General features: G+C 41.5%; 1 protein-coding gene across 6 annotated transcripts in view; it reads right to left on the bottom strand.

Moving 5' to 3' along the window:
• Positions 1-23,144, bottom strand: part of SAP130 (Sin3A associated protein 130) — a 76,421-nt gene that overhangs the window by 47,453 nt on the left and 5,824 nt on the right. For 3 of the 6 annotated variants that reach the window (XM_060106915.1, XM_060106917.1, XM_060106916.1), the window contains exons 3-12: positions 18,987-19,222; positions 18,114-18,272; positions 16,800-16,911; positions 15,660-15,784; positions 13,880-14,004; positions 8,001-8,148; positions 7,749-7,839; positions 7,436-7,540; positions 3,696-3,837; positions 1,630-1,751 (exon numbers count right to left, since the gene is read on the bottom strand). In XM_060106915.1, the coding sequence (XP_059962898.1) occupies positions 1,630-1,751; positions 3,696-3,837; positions 7,436-7,540; positions 7,749-7,839; positions 8,001-8,148; positions 13,880-14,004; positions 15,660-15,784; positions 16,800-16,911; positions 18,114-18,272; positions 18,987-19,222 (1,365 nt within the window). The remainder of the gene's footprint in view (positions 1-1,629; positions 1,752-3,695; positions 3,838-7,435; positions 7,541-7,748; positions 7,840-8,000; positions 8,149-13,879; positions 14,005-15,659; positions 15,785-16,799; positions 16,912-18,113; positions 18,273-18,986; positions 19,223-23,144) is intronic. The other 3 variants (XM_060106918.1, XM_060106919.1, XM_060106920.1) reach the window with 3 other exon arrangements.

Here is a 23,144-nt window from a genome sequence, read left to right as displayed (position 1 = left end):
AAATCAAAACACACACATAGAACAATGTAGAGATGGAGGAACCTATTTTCAAAGCTATTTAAACCTGGTGGCGCAGTGGTTAAGAATCCGCCAATGAAGGGGACATGGGTTCAAGCCCTGTTCCGGGAAGATCCCACATGCCACGGAGCAACTGGGCCTGTGCACCACAACTACTGAGTCTGCGCTCTAGAGCCCAAGAGCCACAACTACTGAAGCCCGCGCACCTAGAGCCCGTGCTCCACAAGAAGCCATTGCAAGGAAAAGCCCGTGCAGCTCAATGAAGAGTAGTCCTGCTCACCACAACTAGAGGAAGCCCGCACACAGCGACGAAGACCCAACGCAGCCAAAAATAAATAAATAAAATAAATAAATTTATATATATGTAAAAAAAAACCCTCAGTGTTTGAAAGTTTTAGACTAGCACTGTCCTAACGAAAAAATAAGTCACACATGCAATTTCAGATTTTCCAGTAGCCACATTAATAAAGTAAAACGCAGGCCAGGGCTTCCCTGGTGGCGCAGTGGTTGAGAGTCCGCCTGCCGATGCAGGGGACACGGGTTCGTGCCCCGGTCCGGGAAGATCCCACATGCCGTGGAGCAGCTGGGCCCGTGAGCCATGGCCGCTGAGCCTGCACGTCCGGAGCCTGTGCTCCGCAACCGGAGAGGCCACAACAGTGAGAGGCCCGCGTACGGCAAAAAAACAAACAAACAAACAAAAACGCAGGCCAAATTAATTTTAATGACATATCTTGTTTAACTCAATATATCCAAAAATTATCATTTCAAAATATAATCACTATAAAAGTTATTAATAACATGCTTTACATTCTCTTTTCCATATAATGTCTTCAAAATTCAGGGTACATTTTACTCTTAAAACACATCTCAATTCAGAGACTAAATTTCAGAAATATTCGATTTGCATCTTGATTCCATAAAATCTACAATTTTGAAAAAAGTAGTTGCATATCACTAAGTTGCTCCAAACATATTTGAAATTTCTCTCATTTTAATTAAGTAAAACAAAAAATTCAGTTCTTCATTTGTGCCGGATACCCTTCAAATGCTCAATGGCCACATGTGGGTGCAGCTGCAGTCCTGGATGGCACAGCAGACAGGCAATGGCCACAATCTGACAACCTGGCTTTCTTATGCCTGAAGTGAGCTGAGGGTCTCACAGGAAAAGACTATACAAACCCTGAGGTTTAAATAGCACTGTTTATTGGCAAAAAGAACACTATTTACTGGACTGGATAGTGAATTTTGAGCATAACTGGACTAACATTATTAAAAACACAACAAATATCCCACAAAACCACAGAAGCCCCGTAAGAGTACAGCTTTATTCGTTTTTAACTGCACTTCCATTTTAAGGGATAACAAAAACTGTTAACATAATTATCCTCAGGGTGGGATAAAATCATGCTGCTATCACTAGTAAGTAACAACTTTTTAGATTTCAGGGATGGTGATTTACAACCTTAAAGCTTCAGATTTCAGCCTTATCTGAATCTGAAAATAGAAGCTAGAGTAATTAAATCCATACTAGAAATATTCACTGATCAATTTCTATCTCATTGCATGCAAAAATTAAAATGTTAAAAGTCATCTTAACAGTGGGGCTCATACCTGGATACTGTCGAATGGTGGACACAGAGCTGGTGATCGGGGTGTAGGTGTGAGCAGCCAGTGGGTATGCGGAAGGTGGGTACGTTGGCAGAAAGTACTGGAACTGAACAGGAACAGATGGTCTATAGATGGAACACAGATAATATGAACCAAAAGGTTTTTTCTTCTTTCCCTTCAAATGATCCTATCCCCTACAAACTCTTTTTACTTTTAACTGCCATACTAATGTTTCCCAAATTGCATCCCAAACAATTGTATCAAAGGATACAGACCTAGAGAGAGTAATATTTTAACATGGATGGACCTAGAGATGATCATACTAAGTGAAGTAAGTCAGGGAGAGAAAGACAAATACCATGTGGTATTACTTACAGGTGGAATTGAAAATATGACACAAATGAACTTATTTACAAAACAGAAACAGACTCACAGACATAGAAAACTTGTGGTTACCAAAGGGGAAAGGGGCGGGAAGGGATAAATTAGGAGTCCGCGATTAGCAGACACAAACTACTATATATAAAATAGATAAACAACAAGATCCTACTGTATCACATATATATATATATATAAAAAACTGAATCACTCTGATGTATACCAGAAACTAACAACATTGTAAATCAACTGTACTTTGGTGAAAAAAGAAAAGAACTAAAAGCATTTCTATAACCACAATAATCAAACAAGAATATTTTAAAATGATCCGTTTCTGAAATTACTTCATGTGCACTCTACCAGGTTCTCACCGTGGGGTGGGAGAAGGGAGATACAAATACGGAATGGGGGAGGCAATGGAGCTGGACCAGAGATACCAGAATGTACTTAGTTTTTAAAATGTTATATACTTCCTACCTCTCTGCCTGCTGAAAGGGCCTAGAAGAAGTGACAATCCAGTAACAACAAACAGAGCTAATGGCTAGATCTTAGTTTCTAAATGATGCAAAGGAACCAGGGCTCCTTGGAGAAATGGCAGATTCCAGGGCTCAGAGGGACCAAGTTCAGGAAGAGTTTCAAGTATCTTAATGTGGTGAGAAGTAAGGAAGGGCTAGAATGAGCAGGACATAGCAAAACCCAGGAACTAGTCTGAAGGGGCTCCCAAGGATGAGCCTGGAGACAATTTGAGCCTCGAAATAGATGACAGTAATGGATTATAATTATGAATAAATAAAACCAAATCCATGAGCCCATGCAGATGTTCAAAAATAAAATACACAGCAAAATAAATAAATGGGGATAGATGAACTTTCTTTACATCAGAATGTCAACTGATAAATATCAACGAAATGATCGAACAAGTCACTATCTTGCAACCACCATATTGCAACCATCAACTGACTCAGCCAAGAATCGTCAATAGAAGCAAAACTACTGAGTGAAAGCTTATAAGGACACTTATAGTCTCAAGGTATTTCCACACAAATTAGTTATTTACAAAAGAGAGTTATTTACGGTGGAAAAATCTGGCATCACCTTCATTAAGTAATTAATGTTGAGATAACTATTAAAAGGACAAAGGGAGAGCATGAGCTCTCTGATGTAATAACAGTGAGAAGAACATATCACCTAATGGTAGTCACTTCAAAAATGCACAGCCTGAATCTAACTACGAGGAACAATCCAACAAGCCCAAATTGAAGAATATTCTGCAAAAACAATGGCCTATCTATACTCTTCAAAAATTTCAATGTATGCAAGAGAATGGAAAGCTAAAGGATCGTTTCAGTTCCCTGTACTGTGGTTAAGTAAGAACAGCTTCGTTCTCTAGAGACGAAAATGGAAATACTTAGGGATAAGGGGTCATGATGCTGCTACCCTTACACTCAAAACGGCTCAAAATAAATTAAAAAGAGAAGTACACAAGCCAAAAAAAAAGATACTAGAACATTCATCAAAAGGAGAATGAATAGATACAGCACAGTTTCATAAAACTAAAGAAATTATACAATGTGTTAGATTTTCAGGGGGAAAAGCTGAAAATAAGGAAATACGTGTCATATTCGTGGGACAACTGGTTTCACTGAAAAATCAAATCAATTCGTGACACGATGGGGCACATTCCCTCCTACCTATTGTCACTTCGGGTTTCCATAGCCACAGGATTTGGAGAGGCTCGATGTCCTGAAATGGGAATCAGGCTACTCCTCTCTGCAGGGTAATCGGGTTGGATCCGAGGAGAAGTATGTGTGATTTGCTGAGGCACCACCTTAGCTACAAAAAGTATAATCCAATTACATTACTGCTCATATGCTTTCACTGGCATGCCAAAACATTCTTGGCCAGCAACAATCTTAAGAATGCAAACAGTAATAAGAAGCCTGGATTTTTAGTTTTAATCAAAATAAAAAATGAAAAGATGAGTACCTATGGTTCAACTGAATTATTTCAATCCAATAATCCACTGATATATTTACACTGCTATCTGTCAAAGCAGGGTTCGACATTAATACTTTAACAAAAACATCAGCAACTAGGCCCTTTTCCCCTGACCTGGCTTCTTGGAGACCTTTTTTTTAAAAGGAGAAAACTTAAAAAAAAAAAAAAAAATCAACAAAAATTTGAATACAGAAATGGCAAACACCTTAGATTCTTCTCAGGGGCCCATAACTAATTAGTAATAATGTAGCCAGTAAGTAATGAGAAGGTCATTTTAATTTCCAAGTCTTAGGTTCCTCATCTATGAGGAGGCCTTCTCTAGAAAATCACTTAATTTCTTAAGTCTTTTGAGTGTCCTGTGACTTTGCATAATATTTTATGGCAAAATCAAAATGATCATACAGTTTTCAAATTTAATTCTATCTGTAAAGACCCAAGTCATACCAATGGCAGGCACGCAAACACTAGAGACTGGGATGATGCCATCACGTTACCCAAGGTGCAGCACACTGAACACCAAAGGTAAGCAGCAACCCCCTGGGCCCAGATATTTTCTGAGGGAGGCAGCTGGAGAAGTTTCTGCAGGATGATGGGTGACATGCCCAGTTTGACCAGTGAGGATGGCCTCTGCTGGCTAACGCAGAGAGAAGCTGGCATGATGTATTTTCCATCAGTAGTCAGTCGAGAGGGTGCTGAGGGAAAAGTGACTAAGCCTGTGTTCTCACTGTGCCCATAAAAGGTAGGAGAAAATTATGCTTCCAATAAAAAAGCAGCTGTGTTTGGCAGAGTAGCTAACATCAGATGGTAACCACACACACACATGAATCATACCTTTACTTTTTCCTAATTAAAAGGGCCATACATCCTCAATTATTTAGTACAAAAAAAACTTCAGGAAAAACATAATGCAGAAATCATAAGTTGGGGCTATTTTCAAAGATAATCTCTTGTTTTCTGTAGGCTGGGATCATCTGATTATGCTTTTTATAATTCTGAGACCACTGTCATGTGTGGAGAAAATAAGGGTGGCATCCTATTGGAAATGGGCCTTCACTGCAGGTGATAACCCTATGCTTGGGGTTATCAGGCTTTTCCCCTGATCCAACACATTCCTATTAATAACAATGACTGAATTCAATATCTAATCTCACCTAGAGAAAGCAAGTGACACTTAGAAAAAGCCACTTAGGTGATTTTAATATAGCTCTTATGCCCTCAACTTGAAAATCAATGCTCTAGGGTTAATAGCAGGTTTCCCTTCTCAACTGAGGCCCTTCTGTATAGGGATCCCATTATGATGTAACAAATATCTGGGTTACTGCACAAGAGGAAAACAAAACCAGAGCATAAACCTGATGGAACTTCGACAAAAGCAATCACACTAAGTAGCAGATGTTCAAATCTGTTTGGACACTTCTGTCAAATGATTTTCATATCTAGAACTTAGTAAATGGTAAAAATTCAAAGATAAATGAGCTGGGGAATTAGAGAACACAGCAATACAGTAACTTAGGACAGGTAAGAAGTTGGTAGTTTTAGCCAAATGAATGAGCATTATTTGTCTCCTGCTACTCTGAGTGAGTTTACTTCCACAGTGTTACTCTTAGGAAGACACAGCGACATTAACAAGAACTGGCCTCTAAATAATTCTCCACAGAGAGGGTTCAAGACAACCAGACAGCCCCCTAGGGTACGCTGCCCCTCTTTACTGGTCTAATTTTCTTCATAGCTACACATTCCCTAGTGAGGCTCTCGACTATAAAAATGAAAAGAAGGGGCTGGGCTCTGACTTGACGGCGCTGCAGGTAACGGATGACACTGTGAGGTACAGCCAGAAAACAGCCTGAAGTGACAACATGGAACAATCAACTATCTTTTTCAACGAAAGTGCAGTAACGCTGAACCGCTACCCCCACTGCCAGACTTCACAGAAGTGAGATTAAATTCAGAGGGTGTGCCAGAAGTTTGGTTTCTCCAATGCCAAGCTGGAGTGAGCAGTAACGTGAGAAAGACCGCAGTTATTCTCTCTGCGAAAAGCCGTCTGTGGGGCTGAGGACCAATTTAAGGGCTGGAATGGCCCAGTTATTTAAAAGAGGAGCAAGGGTTTCCTGGGTCCTCCGTTTACTCTGGAAAAGCGCCCTCCAAGTTTGCTAGGAGGGCTGTGGAAGCTGCAGCCTGTCACACATGCAGAGGAAGGAAGCAGGGAGGGAGGGACCACCCCAGTGCTGGGACACAGCAGGTAGGGGAGACACTTCTGTGCCGGGTCACCCGATTTCTGACCGTCGAGTACGTCAGTGCGTCCTCTCACAAAAGGCAGCCTTACTTCTAAAAGTACAGCAGATTAAAAATATGGCAGCTGTCCCACATCTCTGGGAGTGAAGGAGAGTAAGATGGCTCACTCACTGTTACAGAACCAAGGCACAGGCAACACTAGAAACTAAAACCTGTGACGTGCGGGTTAAAGAAGGAAGTGTCCTGCCTCATAGGCCACAGCCTCTGCTTTGGAAGCTGTGACAGTGAGCTATCAACTCCGACGATAGGCGTCGACAACCTGCCGGCCAAACCTTGCTGATGCCTGTTTTGGCCCAGGAGCTAACAATGGGTTCACGTTTTTAAATGGCAGGGGGGGAAACAATCAAAAGAAGACTGTTTTGTGACACCTGAAAATGACATGAAATTCAAATTTCTGTGTCCATAAAAAAATCTAACTGAAACACAGCCACACCCATTTGTTTACATAATGTCCATAGCTAGGTAGTTGCACACACCCATGAGGCCTGCAGAACCTAAAGCATTTACGAGCCGGCTCTAGGGAAAAAGCTTGCCAATCCCTGATCTTGATCACTAACGTTTGGCTGCCAGAAACTTTTCAAAGATGTTTTAATACTGAAAATATACACATATTTAAAAGGGGAATAAACAAAGCCTGGAAGGAATTTTAGGATGGTCATGAAGTACCTTGGGTGGCACCCAGATAAGAACCTCAGGGAACTGACTTGAGGGTTAGCATTCTTCCCACTGGTGCATCACCCAGAGGTTTTTCCTGAACAATCTGTCAGTGTACAAGGTCTCTTCACTCCAGATCTTTGCTTCTTTCTTGCTTATCCTGTTGTTCTTGTCAAACTTTTATCAGGAAAGTTAACTTACTTTTTTAAAAGGTAAACATAGAAAAGGTAAAGGTTGATGAATAAGTCAGAAGTGGAGTTAAAATAGTTTACTTTGAGCTCTCAGAGACAGTTATCTTCTGTTTTCTCCCCCTACCATCAAAATGCCAAATCTGTATATGAAATAATACTCAAAGTTAAAGTCAGTGCTGCTTTGAAAATTAACAATTAAAAAAAAAAAATCAACACTAGCCAGCTATATGAAGACCAGGTCAGTGGGGCTGAAAAATTCCTTGTAAGCTTCCATCCGCAGGCTGCACGCCACTTACCAACCGGGATGTTTGAGGTGGTCACTGCCGTAGCATGGGATGAATGTGAGGGCATTGTCATGGTAACAATTGTACTCGTGGGAGCCTGTGTGTGTGACACCGATCCTGGACAGGAGAGAAAGGGAAATTCTTCACCAATGGCCTCTCTGCACACATTACAGACTCTCAAAAACCCAAGAAAAGCTCTTGGGAAAAAGAAAGAGAGTTTTTCTAACCTAATTCTTGTTCTCTGCCTGAAGCTGAGAAATAAAAAATGAACCCACGCCTTATGCCTCCTTCTTCCCCGGCAGGAAGAGCAGGGCTGCCGACTTACCAGCCGTGGTTGCGGAGGGAATGGTGTTCGTTGCCAAAATAGGTGCTACCGTTGCTGCAGCCACTGGTGTGCCAGTACTGAAGATCGTTTTCTGTGGGGCGAACACCCCACAACACAATTAGAAACAAGAACATCTCCCACCCAATCCCGTTTAAACGCAATCACTGCCTTCGATATTGCCAGGCTTTTAGCAAGTTCTGCACAGGTTTTAACCCATAGGGTATACAGATGGCTCTTCATCTCTGGTTTTACCTGAGCCATGGTATGGAGCTGCTGTTTTGGCGTCCCTAGCGCAGGGTGAGATGGCAGTGTGATTCTTGTTGTCACATCCCGTGACTGGGCAGGACGCTGAATACTAATTGCTGCAGACGGTGGATGCTGGAGAGACAGAGTTGGCCGACTGGGAAGACAGAAAAGACATCATGATCTATGACTTGTCTCCAGACGCAATGCAGGCAGTCAAGGCCACTTACTGTCTGGTGCTGGATCACAGTCACAGAGTTTTATTTTTCACGGGTCTGTGAAGTCCACAGGTGAACCAATGAAGTTAACTGCCCATCGAGTTTCTCTCCTGAAACTGCCAGAAGCCTCATTCTAAAAGGTTATCAACATGGACCATGAACCAAATAAATTAATCCTTAGTCATACTGAGCATCCTCGATATAATTAATCAACACTCTCTGACCATCTCGAGTGAGCATTACTATAACGAACACGTTTCACACTGTGGACAAAGCTGAAGATACACATTAAGTTTCTAGCTGTTGAGGTAATATTACAGAAAACCTTGATTAACGGAAGCTTAACCTGTGACCTTGAAGCACTGACTGACGTCCTTCCCCCAAGTTTATATCACCCCTTGCCAGAAGATAAAGTTATGACTGCCTCATAATTGAAAGGGGTATCAACATAGACAGCATGTCAAAGTAACTGGGAAGCATGCTACTGAAGTTGCAAAAATGGTAAGAAAACGTGACAGTGTATCAGAGTTGACATCTCAAACAGAGAGGAGGGAATGGGCTATTTAATAAATGATGCTAGGAAGACTACATAGCCATTTGGAAAAAATAAAATTCGATCCATACTTCACACAGTACACCAGGATAAATATGAAAACGATGAAAGGTTTAATGGAAAATAAGAACGTACATGAAGAAAAGATAGAATTCTTTAATAGCCTTGGAGTGGGGGAGAGCTTTCTAACAATTAACAGCTCTCAAAATCCAAAAGCTATTAAAAAAATCAAGAAATTTGACTCTGTAAACCAATAAGCAAGCCTCCTAGCACAGTAAAACACACTACAAGCAAAGTAAAAAGATTCATAGGTGAAAGTGTGATCTTAATATATGAAGAGCTCCTAGAAATCCATGAGAAAAATAACAGCCCAATAGAAAAACAGGCCAAGGATATGAACAGTCAGTTTGCTAAAAAGAAAACACAAATGGCCCCTTAACAAAGGGAAAAGACTAAGTCTTAATCAGAGGAAGAGTAATGTAATTTAAAAGACACCGATATATCATTGTACACCTATCAGATTGGCAAAAATCCAAAAAACTGACAGGGTACTCTGTTGTTCAAGCTGTAAGGGAACAGGCACTTTTAAATATTCTGGAGGGAGTATAAATTGGTACAAACCCTATGGAAGGCAATAAGACATAGGTATCAAAATTACAATCACATATGCCCTCTGATCACTTCTGGGAATTTATCCTGCAGATATTCTTGCACACATGCATAATGACAAGAGTTTAAAGTTATTCACTGCAACATTATTTATGATAGTAAAGTATAGAAAAGAACCTCAAATCCATTTACACAATGGGTCATCATACTGCTGCTAAAAGAACAATGAAACTCCACGTACTGAAATGGAAAGCTTTCAACATATGTTGTTATATGAAAAAAACCCAAAGAGGAACATATGAATCATGAGACTGACACACTGCTGGCTGCAGTTAAGAGGGCAGCTTAGGAATCTATGAATTAAACAATTTGGGGGGTAAAAAGGATAAAGGTTAAGAATTGCATGTGAATTCGACTGTATTTAAGAAACACTGGAAGGATACCCCAAAAGCTATAAACATGTTACTTTACAAAGGGAAAGGAACATAGGAACTTGGTAGACGTGCGACAGAGGAGTGATACTCCCTACTGAATACCTTTTTATGTTTTTGTATTTTGGAACCATCTGATTATAAACTAGGAAGAAGAAAACATGAAAATGTTGAGCCGTAAGGGTGAAATGTGAGTGGGACCTCACGTATCCAAACTAACCAATGGTTTCATCACAGGGATCCTCTCTCAAAATGCCTTAAGATCAGACCTGGTGGGATACGAGTGAATAAAACTTACAAACTGAATAAAGGATGGCTTTCTCTCTATAGAAAGAGAACTAAATGGCATATTATTCAAGTTCAAAGGAAAGCTGAAAGCCTGGTCATAGGTGCAACTATGACACCTGGTGGAACTTACTGAGGAGAAAGCCTACTATTGAAGACTGGATTTTTAATAGCTGATGACTTAGGTCACCAGAGTACAGTGAAGGCTGCCCACTCCCAGCATTTACAATGAAATGCATTCAGAGAGATACGTGTTCACATAATTAAGATAATCACAAATTTCAGGATGGAGGAATCTAATTATGGGAACAATTCTGAAGATACCTAGTATCTATTAAATGATTTAAGTAGCAAAGAAGATTAAATGATTTAAGTAACAAAGAAGAATGCCAACAGAATCTCCCAGAAAGGATCTCCTAAATTCAAACTTACACGTGCTCAAATTTTAAGAGGTCTGGCTCATACAAAAATACACCCCCAAGAGTATTTCTATTAAGTATTTAGATACGTGAAGTGCTTCTGAAAGCATAGACTATACTAGTCTTTGATTTTCATTTACTCTAATGAAAAATAACAAGTGTTAATACATAAAAAGTGTTAATGACCATTACTTGTCAGGCATGTATTAAGTGCTTTATATATTAGTATTAATATATACATATTTACACATTTATTAATTAGTTTATAATTATATATATTAGTTTATATATTTACACATACAATTAATGTTAATATATACATATTTACACATTAATATTTATATATCAACTTCCGTATCAAGGAAGGTAATATTACCGCCATTTTCTAGGTGAGGAAAATTGAGACATTTGCTCTTTCACCTAGCACTCCCACTTCTAGGAATACACCTTGAAGGCACACCATCACAAACATGCAACATATGCCAAAATGCCCATCAGTACATCCATTAGCTAGGAAGTCAGACATTAGGAATTTATCACAGTTACAGATAATTTAAGTAGAAAAACCATCTGTTCATTAGGGTTTTTGTCTGTTTAATTCCCTAGTGTATTTCCAGTGCCTAGAGCAGTGACTGGCACAGATCAGGCACACAATAATATTTGTTACAGGAGTGAAAACATAGTTATATGCTAAAAATATATCTGACAAAATTCAATATCCATTTTTTAGTAAAAACAATACACTGGAAAAGATAGATAATTCAACAACATGGTTTAAAAAAAAATCTAACCCTAGTTTTCACTGTATACACATTTATACCTTTTGAATTTCATCATACCATCCGAATATATTAATTTTTTGAAGGTACTATAAAGTTAACATGAATAACACAGTCTATTTTATGTTGGGCTGTTGTGTCTCTTTGTACCTCAGGCAATAAATTCAATTACCGAGAAGTAAAGTGTCTTCATTTTATTGAAGAGGGGACTAAGGATCAGGGAAGTTAAAAACACTCCCCTAATGGCACACAGCTAGTAAATGACAGAGCTAGTGGTTAAAGTTACGTCCTAGGCACTACTCTGCATGTAAGTGTTATTTTCTTCAGACCTCTGTTCTGGGCCCTATTCTCATTACATTTATTCCCGCTGGGTAGACTCAGATACCTAGAGCATTAACTGTAGCCCACGTTAATGACTTCTCAAGCACAGACATCTCTTCAACTACCTGTTGCCACACATACACTCAGTATCACAAAACTTAACCTTCTCTTTAAAATCTGCTTTAGGGGCTTCTCTGGTGGCGCAGTGGTTAAGAATCCGCCTGCCAATGCAGTGGACACGGGTTCGATCCTTGGTCCAGGAAGATCCCACATGCCGCAGATCAACTGCGCTCGTGTGCCACAACTACTGAGCTTGCGCTCTAGAGCCTGCGTGCTGCAACTACTGAGCCCGCGTGCCTAGAGCCCGTGCTCTGCAACAACAGAAGCCACCACAATGAGAAGCCTGCGCACTGCAACCAAGAGTAGCCCCCACTCGCTGCAACTAGAGAAAAGCCAGCGCACAGGGACGAAGACCCAATGCAGCCATAAATAAATAAATAAATAAATAAACAAATCTGCTTTCTTTCCCTTGTTTCCTTTTCATTTACTTGGTCAAGCAAGGAAGAAACCAAGGAGGCATCTCAGACTGCTTCCCACTGGTAGACAAGTCTTCCGGATGGTCTCTAGTTCCCGACAGCTCTGTTCGCCATGCCCTATCCCTTCTTTGGTCCAGTGAATCACTTGTCGTTCATACTGCTGAAGGCTCCTTCCCCGGCACCCACGTAATCGATGGCAAGCATCAAGAAAGACCACTGGAACGCTGCATGCTCCTGGCAAGACTCTCATGCCACTGCCTTCCCCAACTTTCATAGCTTCACCAGCACAATATGCCTGGGGGTCGTGAGGACAAATACCTTGATGCCTTCATCCCTGATTGTGTCACTCACGAGAAGCATCAGAGACCATCCCTCATTGACCAGACTCTCTCCCTGTATGGCTCTGTAAATCTCTTAATTGTACTGGCTTCGCTTCTCAAACACCCAACCTTTCTACTATACCCTCTGGACTCACAATCCATCTTTAGCAGAATCTCCTGTATCCTCAACCTCTTCTGTGAATATACGCACTATCTTCCTACCCTAATGAATCTTGGTTCTCCCTTGAGAACACTGCTTCCCTCGACAGCCCTCTCAACTGGGAGCCATTTTCTCTCATAAACCTCCTCCCCATCTGCCTTCCTAAATCATCTCCTCCCAAACTCTTCTGTGGACTCCAGACTCATATATTAAGCTTTCTCAACATCTCCACTTGGGTGCTCAGAAGTCAGCACAACCCTAAAAGTGCCCCAAACCAGAGCCTGGAATTCCTCCCCAAACCTACTCCTCCCGCTCTTCCCCATCTCAAGATTAGGCAACTCCACTCTCCCAGCTGCACAGCCAACCAGTGCTGGCATAAGCCTGACTGTTCTCATTCTCTAATAACCCCGTACGTGCTTCCTCAGAAGTCCCCTCCGCTACCTTCAAAGTTCTATTCAGAATCTAACCACATCTTTCCACCTCCAATGACCATCTCTCCTGGATTCCTGCCATACTCTTTGAAACATCCTGCTTCCAACTTTGCCTCCCCACAGCCTACTCTCTCCAGCAACCAGGCGGATGCAGCTACTTCAGATCATGGCGCTGCTCTGTTCCAAACTCTGCTAAGGCTTCCCATTGCCCCCCAGCACAGGTCAAATCCTCAGAGTGGTTCCTAAGGCTTGGCATGACCTGGGGACCTTGCTACCTCCTAAAATAATCTCTGGCCACTCTCCTACCACTAGCCTCTTGCTGCCCCTTTATGTGGTAAACATACTCCTGTCTCAGGGCCTTTGCACTTACTGTTTCCACTGCCTAGAACACTCTCTTATCCCAGACAACCATATGGCTCATTTCACACCTTTCCATTTTCTGTTCAACTGCATTCTTATCAACAAAGCCCTTCCTGATCACCTTACATGACACAGTAAGCTCCCCCTACTGCCTACCCTGTCCCTCCAAATCCCATTCGCCCTGATTTGTCCCCAAAGCACTCTCTGCCCCCTAAAAAACTATATATATTTTTTATGGTAATGTCTCCAGCCACAGTTTCTACAAACAGAACCTCTATGAGGGCAAGAATTTCTTTTCATTTTTTCACTGCTTTATCCTCAGTGTCTAGAACACAACATAGCTCATTAAAAAAAAGAAAAAAAGCACTCAATAAATATTTATTGAGTTGAATGAAGGAAGGAAAAGAAAAGGGGAGAGAAGAAGGGAGGATGGCAGGACGGCTGATCTTCAAACCCCCAAATATACCTAAGTGCGGAATCAGTGGCATGGGCTGCTGTTGTAGTAATGACTGGAGACTGAGCTCTGGTGGCCGACACAGTTGCTACCACAGCAGGAGGGATGGTATTAGACGTGGTCACAGGTGGACGAGACTACCAAGAGAAGAGAAAAACATATTTCATTGAAAGCAAAAGCAAAATACAGTATGCCCAAAACACCGCAAGTATAATTTGAAAACTGGGCCTCGAAATAGGAGTGTTTATGTCCAAATGAAAATAAATTCTCACCATTCTGATTACCGAGTTCTCTTTTCAGATAGGTTGTTAGAAGGCCAAGAGCCAGAATTATCCCAAAAAATCCTATTCTGGTTGGAAAGTACACAAGTCCCTCCTTTTCAAATATGACCAGACTCAAAATTCTGTCCTACGATTAGTACAGACTGGAATCTAGCCCTTCAGCTCCAGTTCCCACAGAGCCGTCACTGGTCCTGGAGCAGACGCTTTTCATGACGACACAACCTAGGCCTTTCCACAGAGGGCCTACTCAGAACTGGACGCTGGCTCTCATGCCATCTGAGGGCAATAAAGGCAAACACGTGGTAATAACAGCATTCGTTATCAGCGGAAGGTGCAGGGTGCCCAGATGCTTTCTAGATGTTTCCATATGGATATACTTCCCTTACCCCTACACCTGGGTGTAAAACCTTCACCTGACAAACGAGTTCCACACTGGGCTTCACCCGCTTGCCCCGTCAGATTCTCCAGGCATCTGAGCTCTCCTGAGTAGTCCTTCTTTCCTGCTCCTGCCACGTGCAGGTTAACTCAGCAAACTCTGCCCATTCTTGATCTGTTTCTCACCTGCAGACCTCGTCCCCACGGCGCTGCTCCCACAGCCTGTCCTCTCACACTAGGACTGCCGTGCTGTCTTCCTCACTACTGAGCTCTTGACCTGGGTTCTCCTCTTTCTCCAACCCTTCCTACCATTATACTCCTGGGGCCCTAATCAGTCTCCAAATGTGATTTATTACTAGCAAGGTCTTTTATTTTGTTTAACGTGAAAGCTCTAGGCTAGACCTATCTTACCCCGCGTCCCAGTCGGCACTCTTCCGTAGTATCTTAAACCCAGCTATTTCATACATGCTACCAGTCTGGCCACAAAGGCACTGAACTTCTACCTTCTGTACGCAATTCAGCTAGATTAATCTTTCAAAGATATTTCTTTGACCATATGTCAGTATATTCCAAAGACGCAGTAGCTCTCTGCTGTGTACAACATCAAGTTTACAGTCTTCATCTTAGAGCCCCGAATTTAGAGACAGACACGGTATCACGCAGTAACACGTTATACTTCAGTGGTACCGAGGCCACAGGCTTCCTTGAAAAAAGTTGAAAGGCGTGGACCATCTTCCTCAGAAAGCATACATATGTGCATAAAAATGTGCATAAAATGTTGAGGGGTTCACACAGCCCTATCGAAATCAGAATCCCTCAGCTCTAACTAGTCTTCACTCCGCACTGTGTACAACCACCACCGTCTTCCTTGCCTTGTTCAGGGTGCTGCCCCCCCTTCACGCTTCTGAATCCCCACTGCCACACCCATCCCAACCAAAAGCCTTCCCTTACTACCTCTCTCCTAAATTTCTACAGCGGATCCCATGACACTGTATATAATTCAGCCTTCTCTACATCTTGGCAACTAGATCCAAAGTCGCTTGAGGTTCAAGAACTCGCACAGTGCCAAGCAGAGTGAATAACTCAAGAGCAGGCGCTTAACGCTTGCTGGTTGACTACCCACAACCCCGGCGTGCCTGGATTGGCTGGTGAATGATGTGCTGTACTGCCGGCTGAGCTGCGGCAGCATTTGGCAGCTGGGAAGTCGGCCTCAGGACCGTGGTTACTTTAGAACTGGACATCACAGCAGCAGCTGCTGCACCTGGAAAAACAGAATTTGTTTCATTAGTATGGCTTCTGGGCTCATGATTTAAATAGCTACAGTTATATTCCCTATAAGCTCAGTATGTCAGTATTCAGCTTAAATGCTTTATGTGTACTTCCCATTTCATCGTATAGAAAATTAAGAGAACGTGCGCTCAAGGGCTGAGATTTCATAAGACTGATAATCTGTATTGCTTCTTCAAGGGTGTTCTTAAATGAAACTGGCTTTTTTTTTTTTTTTTTTTTTTGAAACTGCAAGTATGTAGCAGCGAAGCACAGCACGGTGCTGTTATTACCCTGATTCAAGCCAAGGCTGCAGCAGTTTAACCACCAGTGAGAGTTCACCTGAACCACCACTGCCTTTGCACCATCAGTGCCAATATCAGCACTGACAAAAGGGCACACGTCTTAGTTTCGACCTCACACACATCCCCCTGCAGTCCGCAAACCTCACTCTGAGACCCACTAAGTTACACTGAGAGCATTCGTTAGCCTGATTTTGCCGACAATAATTTTACCCTCTCCAATAGAAGGTAACAATTTCTGATCAAGTAACTGAAAAAACTCATTAAATTTAATACCTTACAACCTATCAGCAGTTAATTGTAAGAATAAATTCATCTTATTGCCATGTGAGTAAAAAGATTTGACTAAGCATTTTCACTAAACTTCAAAAATACTCAGTATTGACATCTGTGACTTATTTATTAAAAATGAAGCCCATATTTACACTACCATAGCTTTCAGGAGTTCCTCAGTATAAAGGACAATTTTTAGACCATACAGAAAATCTGAACTGCTCTGAGTTTACACACATACACATATGTGTTGCAATACAACTATAATAAGCACCTATTAGGCCACACTAAAAATGTGCATTAACCTAAGTTTATTTCTGCTGTCCTGCAACTTTAAAAAGCTCATTCTGGAGATGCTTTGTGTTACTGTATCTTCTACCAAATGTATACCTGTCACTGCATTTCAAGAGCCTGAAGGAAACATGCAGCCTTTACCTCGAGGTAAATGAGAAGCTCCAATGTGAAGAGGGGGCCCAGGTGCGTTGCTGCGGATAATAGACATCTGTACGTTTGTGGTCATGATGTGATGCAGGTTACTGGGATGCCCCTGCAAGAAACAGGATGCGACGTTATTTCCAAGTGCCTGGTCTTAGCCACGGGTGCTTAGCCATTGCTTCTAGGAAGTCAGCTGCCTCCAAATGTGGGTCATGTTGTTCCTCTTAAGGACATTTCGTTTTCCTTTCACAGCATACTGCATGATGCCCTGTGCCAGCAGGCATGTGGTAAGGGACAGGGAGGACCCATCAACTGCCTTGAGTCTAGCTAGTTGTTAGGTTCCTGTCACTGATGACACATTTGACTGTCCACTTTCAGACACTGTCATCTTCAATATTATTAGCCTTCTACCCTTGTTTTCTTTGTCTTGGCCTATAGCTTATTTTTCCTTATTCTCACTATTTCCTTTACACGCCACTGCACTCACGTATTCTTTATGCTAGCCGGGATTTCTAAGTAAATTCCGTCAGCATCCAACGGGCACTCCCCCGTCAGTTCTTCAGCTCACCCCTAAGTGTCCCTTCCTCACACCTGCCCAATCCTGGTGCCAGTGCTTCTCAGGTGGACATTCCAGCACTTCTGGGAGGACTCAGCAGTATGACAAAATGAAAAAAACTACAGTGCACCTTTTTGGAATACCATTTTTTTCCTGAAAACTTGAAGGGAGTGAGTTGTGAGATTCAGTTTTCCTTGGTAAGTAATTTAAAATATTTAAATAAATCAAATACATATTATGGAGGGGGACTGCAATTTCAAAAACAAAAAACAAAAAATGAAGTTAAAACATGAGACTTTAAAATAAATGTTCACAACTGGTAGGCTGCTGAGGGAACCTGCCCGTCGCCCAAGAGACACACATCACTGTCCTCAGAGAACAGCCTTAGAGAAGCACTGCTGCTGTGAGGCTGTCCTCAGCCCACTGGAGTTCTGTGCCTGTAACCAAGCACAGCCGGACTCCTATGCTCCTCAAGGTCACGGGCTGTCTTATCTAGATTTGCTTCTCACACTGCAGGGGGTGCCTTGTACACAGCAGGTACCCACTACGTATGGCCGAATGACAAGACCACTGTGCATACTGGTCTTACTCCCGAGGCCATCCTTCTCTGTCCAGTCTCCTCTTGTCCCCTTGCAGATACCAGTGACCAGTTCATGGTTGATTTAGTCCAGTGCCTAATGTACTGCTGGCATTCAGTAAATAATGATCAACAGTTTGGCATCTCAGTTTGAAAATCAGCAAATTAAGAGGAAAAAAACCTGTTGTCCACTGATTGTTGCCACAGGAATGGCTGCAGCTTGAGGGATGCTACTCTCCATGGTAACGGTAACCTGCCCTGGAAGCTTGGGGGGAAGTGACAAGGTGGAAGGTGGAGCAGGAGCAATGGGACGGCTAGGCACGGTGGGCTTCGGGGGCGGCTGCGAACAGAAAACCACACGACACAGATCAACAGCGTTTCCAGCGATGCCCTTCATTGCACACACGTACACAAATCAAACCTGGAGAGCGCCAGGGAGGATGCCCGAAGCCTCATATGTTCTACCTCTGAGCATCACAGCCTCTCCACCGAAGTGCTAGCATTGCTATGTTACAGATGTGGAGACATACAAAGCAAGGCTCAGTCACTTGCTTCAAGCCACACAGACAGTAAAAACTAGAACTGGGAAGACAGCCCAGATCTGTATGGCTCACAGCCCACATTCGTTCTTCTATACCGTGCTGCCTCCCAAGTTTGGCTGGGAGGAAACAAAACTCCCAGTAACTGACACATATCCATATGGTTAATACACAAGGCGATATTCTGATACACCCAAATTAGCAAGCTATCAAAACAAACCCTTGGAGAAGAGTGCCACTCCAAGAGAAGAGCTACACTGGCACGCCCATAACTTGAAATAAAATCGACGTCAAAATGGGTACGAGAAAAGATCCTGTGATGCCAACTGCCCAGCGGCACGAGACGAGGCACTGCAGAACAGCGCCACTCTGAGTTACAGAGAGGAGCTGAACGGATAGGTCAGGAAGAAAAAGCTATGATCCTAGGATACAGCCTAAGACTCTGTGAGCGCTGTCAGAAATCCTAGCCAGTCTTTAGCTGTCGTTCAAGGTGCAATTTTAACCCTCTCCATTACCTTCATAAGTCCCTCCGAAAATGAGAGTGGTACTGCTGGCGTCAGATGTGCTGGCGGGGCTGTCACCGTGACAGGTGTGCCCGAGGCAACAGCATGGTGTGTAGACAACATCTGCACCTGTGGATAGGGCCTTACCACAACAGGCTCTTGCTTCTCTTCACGGGACTGTAGGGAGCTGCTGGAACCCACGTGCTCCCTGGCAGCGACTTCAGCATCTCGACTAGATTCATCGTTGACTAGTGAAGACATGAAGGGTGAAACAGCGTGTCATGCCCTTCCAATAGCAAATAATGTAACAGCACATGTAAGAGTGGCGCCTGCAGTTAAGTTTCAGGGTTGATAAACCGACCGTTTCCTTGTGAGATTTTCTTAACAAGGAAAATTTGGGCACTAAATTCCCCTCGTGGCTAGCAAACTCGAAAGTCACACCTATGGAACACAGGACTTGTTTTAAAGATTGTGATTTCCTACTCCTATGAACAAAGGGCCTGAAAACTATCTAGAATGACCTCAAATACTTGAAATTGTAATATAAGATATAAGACAATTTCATTTAAAATATTTATTTTAAAAGTTATAAAAACCTAATATTAAAAAGGTGACTTGGGGATTTCCCAGGCGGTCCAGTGGTTAAGAATCCATGCTTCCACGGCAGGGGGCACGGGTCTGACCCCTGGTCGGGGAACTAAGATCCTGCATGCTGTGTGGTGTGGCCCCCCCCCAAAAAAAGGTAACCAATTTCTCAGTCCAAATCCCTACAGAGTGAACAAGTAAAGCTCTATCATTATTACAATGCATGCACCCTTTGAGACTCAACAATTCCACTTGCATGACTGTACCCTATAGATACACAGCATGTGTGTAAAATGACTCAGGTACAAGTTATGTTTCAGTATTTTTATACTAGCAAAGGAACCAAAAAACCTACATGTCCATCAATAGGGGACTGGTTATATAAATTATGGTATACTCACACAATAGACTACCATGCAACTATAAAAATAAAACAAGAAAGCTTTTTAGGTACTCTTATGGGAAAATGTATAATATATATATTGTGAAAAAGATATATGAAAATACCAAGGTACAGAACAGAGAAAAAGTAAATAAAATACACACAAGTATAAATACATTTGTATTTGTATATGGATAACATATCTCCAAAGCATCTTGTTTGCCTGAAAGGAAAGAAAGTGGGTGAGTGGGGGACAGGAAGGAGAGATACTTTTCAGTGTATACTCTTTTTTCTTTTGGAATTTTGGACCATGAGAACATGTAATGTATTCAAAAATTGAGTTAAAAAAATCAAGGAACTGGGACTTCCCTGGTGGCGTGCTGGTTAAGAATCCGCCTGCCAATGCTGGGAACACGGGTTCGATCCCTGGTCCGGGAAGATCTCACATGCCACAGAGCAACTAAGCCCGTGCGCCACAACTACTGAGCCTGCACTCTAGAGCCCGTGCACCTAGGGCCCATGCTCCGCAACAAGAGAAGCCACCGCAATGAGAAGCCTGAGCACTGCAACGAAGAGTAGCCCCCGCTCACCGCAACTAGAGAAAGCCTGTGTGCAGCAATAAAGACCCAACGCAGCCCAAAATAAATAAAACTAAAAATAAATTTTAAAATGCTGTGAATTCAGAACACAATGATTAAAAAAATTTATTAAAAATCAAGGAACTAATGTAATGAAAGAGGAGAGTCTGTGAAAATATTAATTTGCACTATCATTTTCCCAAAACAACACTGACATTATTTTTCTGAACATAAAGATTATACTTACGTAAAAAATTTTAATTACTTGGAAAACTATAAAGAAAGTAAAGCTGCTCCCAAAGTCTATCCCCTAAAGGCACCAAGTTACTATTTTGGTAAAACGTCAGACACTTCTCAGCTCTTTAATCTTAGGTGGGTTTTTATTTACTTAACTTTTTATTTAACTATAACCTTCATAAAGACAAGTGTATAGCTCAATAAACTTTCACAAACGGAATACACCTGAGTTACCAGCCCCTAGATCAACCAGCAGAATGCTACCGGATCCCCATAAACCCTCTGTTCAGCCTGATTCCAGTCACTGTCCCTCCCAAGGATACTCACTATGCTAACTTCTATAACTATAGGTTACTGTTGTCTATTTTTGAACTTATATAAATATACTCGTAACAAATGTACCCGGTTCTTGTCTCTCTCACTTATAGGTATAAGATTTGTGCATGTTATTGCATGTAGCCGTAGCTCCTTCATTCTCAGTACAGTATGCCATTGCTTGAATAAATCACAAATTATCCATTTTACTCCCAGTTAGTTTTCAGGTTTTTTGTGGTTTTTTTTTTTTACTATTATGAATAGGAATGCTAGTAATATTCACGCGTATGTCTTTTGGTGAACATTACCATTGCTATTGGATTCCACCTAAGAGTGGAATCGCTAAGTAATATGAATATACACTGCATCATTTCAAAAGCGCTAAATGAAATTCTATTGAATAGATGTACTATACCTTTTTAAACCATTATATCATCGATGAGCTTTTAGGTTATTTCCAAATTTTTGCTATTGTCAACAACTCTAGAATAAATATCCGTAAGTACTCTGAGTCCTTGTTCAATGATCTCCCCAGGAAAAAAAATTAGAACTTTTCTCTTGGAGGAAAAAAGCGCCGGGAGAAAAGATTAATATATTTTATATTCTGCTATACATTGACCCTTCTCCTAGGTCATTCAGATTTTTAAAAAATTTTGATTTTTAAAACTGCTTTATCGAGGTATAATTTGCATACAATAAAATGGCTATTCTAAAGAGAGTTCAATGATTTTTTTTTTTTACATTCTCACCAACAAGTTAGGAGCAGAATGGCTGGGTCAAATGGTAAACTTCATATGAAACTGCCGAAGTACTTTCCAAAGTGGTTGTATTATCTCATGTTCCCACAGGCAGTGTGTATTAGCGGTCCAGTTGTTCCTCATCCTCACGGATTCTTGACACACAGATATTCTAGTGGGTGTGTACTGGGTATCTCATTGTGGTTTTAATTAACATTTCCATGCTGACTGGTAATGTAGAACTTCTTTTTATGTGACCATCGGCCATTCATATACATCTTCCTTTGTAAAGTATATGTTCATATCTTGTCCATTTTTTAATCAGCTTTATTATTAACTGAGGTACAATTTACATATAAAATCTACTAATTTTTTGTATAAAACTAAATTTTCACAAATGTATTCAGTACTGTTATCACAACACAATCATGACATAGAACATTTCCCTTACTCTAACAAGTTCATTCATGCCCCTTTGCAGTCAGTTCCCTCCCTCCCACCCCTACTCCTTAGAAACCACTGATCTATTGATGGTTCTATCACCACTGCTTTGTCTTTTCTGGAATTTCATAGAGATAGAACCACACAGTACGTGGTCCTTTGGGTCTGGCTTCTTTCTCTCAGTAAAATGCTTTTGACGTTCATCCACGTTACTGTTTATAATGCTAGTTTGCTTCTTTTTACCATTGAGTAGTATTCCACTGTATGGATTAAACCAAACTTTGCTTATCCAGTCACCAGTTGATAAAATCTGGGTTCTTTCCAGGGTTTGGCTATTATGAATAATGCTTCTATGAACACTGAAGGAGAAGTCACTGTATGTGTGACACCCATTTTCATTTATCTTGGGTAAATACCTAGGAATGAGACTGCTGGGTTGTATGGTAAGTTTACGTTAAATTTTTTTAACATACTATGCCAAACTGCTTACCAAAGTGGCTGGATTACTTTGCATTCCCACCAATGCATGGGTTCTGCTTGCTCGACAAACACGTCAAAACTCGGTATTGTCAGTCTTTTTGTTTTAGTCATTCTAGTGGGTGTATAGCAGTTTCTCACTGTGGTTTTAATTTGCATTGCCCTGAGGAGTAATACAGTTGAATATCTTTTGTGTTTATCTGGCCTTTATACAGCATCTTTGGTAAAGTGTCTATTCACATATTTCATCCCTTAAAAACAAACAAACAAAAAAAACAAGCTGTTTGCCTTTTTTGCTATTGAGTTACAAGTTTTTTATATATTCCAGATGTAAGTCCTTTGTTGACACATTTATCACAAATGTCTTCTCTCATTTGGTGGCTTGCCTTTGTATTGTACTAACAGTGTCTTTTGCAGA

The sequence above is a fragment of the Mesoplodon densirostris genome, chromosome 8 (assembly GCF_025265405.1).
Source record: "Mesoplodon densirostris isolate mMesDen1 chromosome 8, mMesDen1 primary haplotype, whole genome shotgun sequence".
Classification (NCBI taxonomy): domain Eukaryota; kingdom Metazoa; phylum Chordata; class Mammalia; order Artiodactyla; family Ziphiidae; genus Mesoplodon; species Mesoplodon densirostris.
Note: the sequence above shows the minus strand (reverse complement) of the source record. Positions and strands in the feature narration are given on the sequence as shown.